Source organism: Bufo bufo, chromosome 2, assembly GCF_905171765.1.
Source record: "Bufo bufo chromosome 2, aBufBuf1.1, whole genome shotgun sequence".
Lineage (NCBI taxonomy): Eukaryota > Metazoa > Chordata > Amphibia > Anura > Bufonidae > Bufo > Bufo bufo.
Genome location: NC_053390.1, coordinates 9,164,775 through 9,169,328, shown reverse-complemented (window position 1 = coordinate 9,169,328; position 4,554 = coordinate 9,164,775). Strand labels below are relative to the sequence as shown.

The following is a 4,554-nucleotide window of genomic DNA, read 5'->3' as shown; positions in this document are numbered from 1 at the left end:
GAGGATGGGGGGAGTAGTGATTGGACACTTGAGGAGGATGGGGGGAGTAGTGATTGGACCCTTGAGGAGGAGGAGGTAGTGAAGGACGAGCGGCTGGATGGATCCACAGAGCCGGGCACTCGGGGATACACCGGGGCTATGGGGGCGGCCGGCAATTGGTGGAGAAAAGGGGGCGTGTCCTCACAAGCCTTTCCAGGTCATCTGCTTCCTCATTGGCTGCAGGATTTAGCGCTGAAAACTGGGTTTGGATTCGGCCAATCACAGAGGAGTTCTCCTGCGCCATCCGGGTATAAGAAGTGACGGGCGGAGCGGGGCTGTCAGTCTCATCTGTACAGAGAAGAGAACCATGTCTGGACGCGGCAAACAAGGAGGCAAAGTCCGGGCTAAGGCCAAGACCCGCTCCTCCCGGGCAGGGCTCCAGTTCCCGGTCGGCCGTGTGCACAGGCTCCTCCGCAAGGGCAACTACGCCCAGAGGGTGGGCGCCGGCGCTCCCGTCTACTTGGCCGCTGTGCTCGAGTATCTCACCGCCGAGATCCTGGAGCTGGCCGGCAATGCCGCCCGCGACAACAAGAAGACCCGCATCATCCCCCGCCACCTGCAGCTGGCCGTGCGCAACGACGAGGAGCTCAACAAGCTGCTGGGCGGCGTCACCATCGCCCAGGGAGGCGTCCTGCCCAACATCCAGGCCGTGCTGCTGCCCAAGAAGACCGAGAGCACCAAGGCGGCCAAGAGCAAGTGAGCCCGGCTCTGCTGCTGCTGTGCCCCCCGGAACCAAAGGCTCTTCTAAGAGCCCCCCACATGGTCTGTACGACTGAGGAGCTGGCGATGCCGCTGATCTCCGCTGTGGAGGAGGAGGCGTCACACAGGGGCACTTACCGCTCCTGACTAGAGATGGGGAGTTTGGATCTTTGGCTTCAGTTGCTGACAAGTGAACCGGAGCCGGATAGGTAATAAGTGTTGGATCAGTGGTGACCGGACTGAGGACTAGAACAGGAAGGGGGGGCCCTGATCTGGGCATTATACTGAGTGGGGGGCGCTGATCTGGGCATTATACTGAGTGGGGGGCTGGGGGCCCTGATCTGGGCATTATACTGAGTGGGGGGCTGGGGGCCCTGATCTGGGCATTATACTGAGTGGGGGGCTGGGGGCCCTGATCTGGGCATTATACTGAGTGGGGGGCTGCGGGCACTGATCTGGGCATTATACTGAGTGGGGGGCGCTGCTGGAGGCGCTCTGTTCTATGGACAGCACTGCGGGGGCTTTATACTGCTGCAGCCGGTCAGAGACTCCGTGTATTGTTCTAGTGACTCCGAGGATAGAAGTCGGATCATTGGATTCTTAGACTCAGTGCACGACTCCCTGGACCGTGTGCGCCTCTGATTGGCTGCTGGCCTCCACTCCTCCCTGCTGCGAGTACGGGCAGACATTGCTGCTGTAGAGGGTTTGGCCGCTGAATTCTACCCGGACTGTAATTGAGCGGGAATTTCAAGCGCCAGGAGATCAGCCAATCACTATAAAGCACTTGTCCTATAGCTCCGCCCCTTCTCTCGATCCCCCAGCTGAGTGGAGATGGCGGGGGGCAGGGAGGATGGAGGCGGTTATCGGTCACGTTCAGCGAGTCCCTGATAGACGGGGGGAGATACAGAGAGCGCTTTCTAAATAAAGGAACTGCTCTTACTAATTAGAGTGCTGAAAGGGTTAACCCGCCTCCTGTGAGCAGAGGTGGAGAATGAAGGGCGGAGTGGAGCTCGTCTCTGGAGGAGGTGGCGGCTCTGAGAAGAGCCTTTGTTGGGTGCGGGGCGCAGATCTAAGCCCTCTCCCCTCGGATCCTGCGGGCCAGCTGGATATCCTTGGGCATGATGGTGACCCTCTTGGCGTGGATGGCGCAGAGGTTGGTGTCCTCGAAGAGCCCGACCAGGTAAGCCTCGCTGGCCTCCTGCAGGGCCATGACGGCCGAGCTCTGGAAGCGAAGGTCGGTCTTGAAGTCCTGGGCGATCTCTCTCACCAGGCGCTGGAAGGGCAGCTTCCGGATGAGCAGCTCGGTGGACTTCTGGTAGCGCCGGATTTCCCGGAGAGCGACGGTCCCGGGCCGGTAGCGGTGAGGCTTCTTGACTCCGCCAGTGGCGGGGGCGCTCTTCCTGGCGGCCTTAGTGGCCAGCTGCTTGCGGGGAGCTTTCCCGCCGGTGGACTTACGTGCGGTCTGCTTGGTTCTGGCCATGGCTCTGCAGAGATCTGTACACAGCAAGAGAATGAGGTGAGGAACGGACCGTGCAGATCATTTATACTCCCGGCCTCGTCCTCATTGGCTCATGTAAACCACACCCCTACATCCCTATTGGTTTATTCGTACAGTGATGTGCCCGCCAAAACTTACCAATTATCGTTCACAAGAGGCGGAGCTCATCCTATCCGCCAGTCCCAGCTGATGGGCGTGTCTCCAGGTAATAAGCCCCTCCTACATGAAGCGGGAGGTCAGTCTCTTCCCACCGCCTCCTCCTCAGACGAGCTCCACTCCGCCCTTCTGCCCTCGTTCTCCGCTCACAGCGGGCGGGGGCTCCGGCTCTTCTGCGGGCAGGAATAGGGGGCTGGTTAACCCTGTCAGCGCCGCTCTCTTCAGTCTATCAGGGCCCCGCCCCCTGCTGGTAGTGATGCCGCCGCTGAGTGTACTGTGCGTGCAGGGGGGTCGTGCGCTCTATCCCTGGACACCAGCGCAGCGATGGAGCCGCTCTTCTCCGCACAGTGAATACGGGACTGTTCTCCCCTTCTCCGGTAGGAAGGTCCTGGGGGGCGGGAGAAGGCGGCCACTGACGGGTTAATACTGAGCAGGCTATGGGGGGCGGAGCTACAGAACAAGTACGTTACAGTGATTGGCTGATCTCTGGCTTTTGAAATTCCCGTTCAGCGGCCGTGGAGGAGCAGTCCATTACACACAGGGGACGAACCCTCTACAGCAGCAATGTCTGCCCGTACTCGCAGCATGTCAGGAGCGGCAAGTGCCCCTGTGTGTAATGGACTGCTCCTCCACGGCCGCTGAATTCTGACCGGACTGTAATTGAGCGGGAATTTCAAAAGCCAGAGATCAGCCAATCACTGTAAAGCACTTGTTCTATAGCTCCGCCCCCTTCTCTGGAAGAGCTCAGGATCTCGTCGCTCATTTGAATTTCCCGCCTATAGTTGAGGTGCTGATTTACAGGAGAAGCCGGTCATGTGACCTGTACCAGCGCCGCTCATTGGTGGATTAACCCCTCAGTCTCCGAGCACAGCTCGTCTCGTAGCTGCGGGGACAGGAGCGGTGGAGAACACCCGGGGCTCGGGATTTACACCGATCACTGGGGGCTTTCTGTATTGTAGACCTCCGGCTGTACTGAGCACAGGGCGCCGCTGATCTCCTGATGTGCGGGCGGTGTTAACCCCTCAGTGGCTGCGCGCATAAGGAATTGTAGCTCCTCCCCGGGAAGATGTGGGCGGCTCTGAGAAGAGCCTTTGTGCTGTGAGGACGGAGGCGGCAGCATTAACCCCCGAAGCCGTAGAGAGTGCGGCCCTGGCGCTTGAGCGCGTAGACCACGTCCATGGCGGTGACGGTCTTCCTCTTGGCGTGCTCGGTGTAGGTGACGGCGTCCCGGATGACGTTCTCCAGGAAGACCTTCAGCACCCCGCGAGTCTCCTCATAGATGAGGCCGGAGATGCGCTTGACGCCTCCCCTGCGAGCTAGGCGGCGGATGGCAGGCTTGGTGATGCCCTGGATGTTATCACGGAGCACCTTCCTGTGCCGCTTGGCGCCGCCTTTCCCGAGCCCTTTCCCTCCTTTACCGCGACCAGACATCTTCTAGGTGTGAGGAGCAGAGAGCAGTGACTGCTCAGCCCAGAGCCCTCCTTTATATGGAGCATGGGCGGACCTGAAAGAGAACTGCACGGAGAGGAGGCGGCCTTTCTGGGGGCGGGGCTGTTCCTGAACTCCAGGCCCCGCCCTCCAGCTCTGATTGGCTGAGCTCGGAAGTGCTGGTGGTTTTCATTTTCCAGCCTCCATGTTACCAGCCTGTAAATTACATCATATCCTTCTCATTAAAATAAAGTCTCTATATTATATTATCAACCTCAACATTATATTACAGCCTCCATACTACCAGCCTCCACATTCTATTACAGCCTCTGCATTACATTATAGCCTCCACATTACATTACAGCTTCCATATTACGTCTATGTTTCTATTACAGCCTCCATATTACATTATCTTCCTCCACATTATATTACAGCCTCCATACTACCAGCCTCCACATTCTATTACAGCCTCTGCATTACATTATAGCCTCCACCTTATATTACAGCCTCCATATTACATCTATGTTTCTATTACAGCCTCCATATTACATTATCTTCCTCCACATTATAATACAGCCTCAATATTACCAGCATCTACATTACATTACAGCCTCCACATAATATCACAGCCTCCACATTATATTACAGCCTCCACATTAAATTACAGCCTACATATAATATTACAGCTTCCACATTATATTCCAGCCTCCACATGATATTACAGCCTCCATATT

At 57.3% G+C, this 4,554-nt stretch overlaps 2 protein-coding genes across 2 annotated transcripts; one reads left to right on the top strand and one right to left on the bottom strand.

Annotated features, from left to right (window-relative positions):
• The first annotated feature begins 310 nt into the window (after nucleotides 1–310).
• On the top strand, nucleotides 311–745 carry LOC120992002 (histone H2A type 1-like). The gene has a single exon (XM_040420769.1). The coding sequence runs from the start codon at nucleotides 347–349 to the stop codon at nucleotides 737–739; it is 393 nt and encodes a 130-aa protein (XP_040276703.1). The 5' UTR covers nucleotides 311–346; the 3' UTR covers nucleotides 740–745.
• Nucleotides 746–1,620: 875 nt separating this feature from the next.
• LOC120992000 (histone H3) lies at nucleotides 1,621–2,226 on the bottom strand. Its single transcript, XM_040420766.1, has one exon. The coding sequence runs from the start codon at nucleotides 2,216–2,218 to the stop codon at nucleotides 1,808–1,810; it is 411 nt and encodes a 136-aa protein (XP_040276700.1). The 5' UTR covers nucleotides 2,219–2,226; the 3' UTR covers nucleotides 1,621–1,807.
• Nucleotides 2,227–4,554: the final 2,328 nt, after the last annotated feature.

What these genes read in the sequence shown, in the direction of transcription:
- LOC120992002 (XM_040420769.1), top strand. Translation starts at nt 347, where the DNA reads ATGTCTGGACGCGGCAAACAAGGAGGCAAAGTCCGGGCTAAGGCCAAG.
- LOC120992000 (XM_040420766.1), bottom strand. Translation starts at nt 2,218, where the DNA reads ATGGCCAGAACCAAGCAGACCGCACGTAAGTCCACCGGCGGGAAAGCT.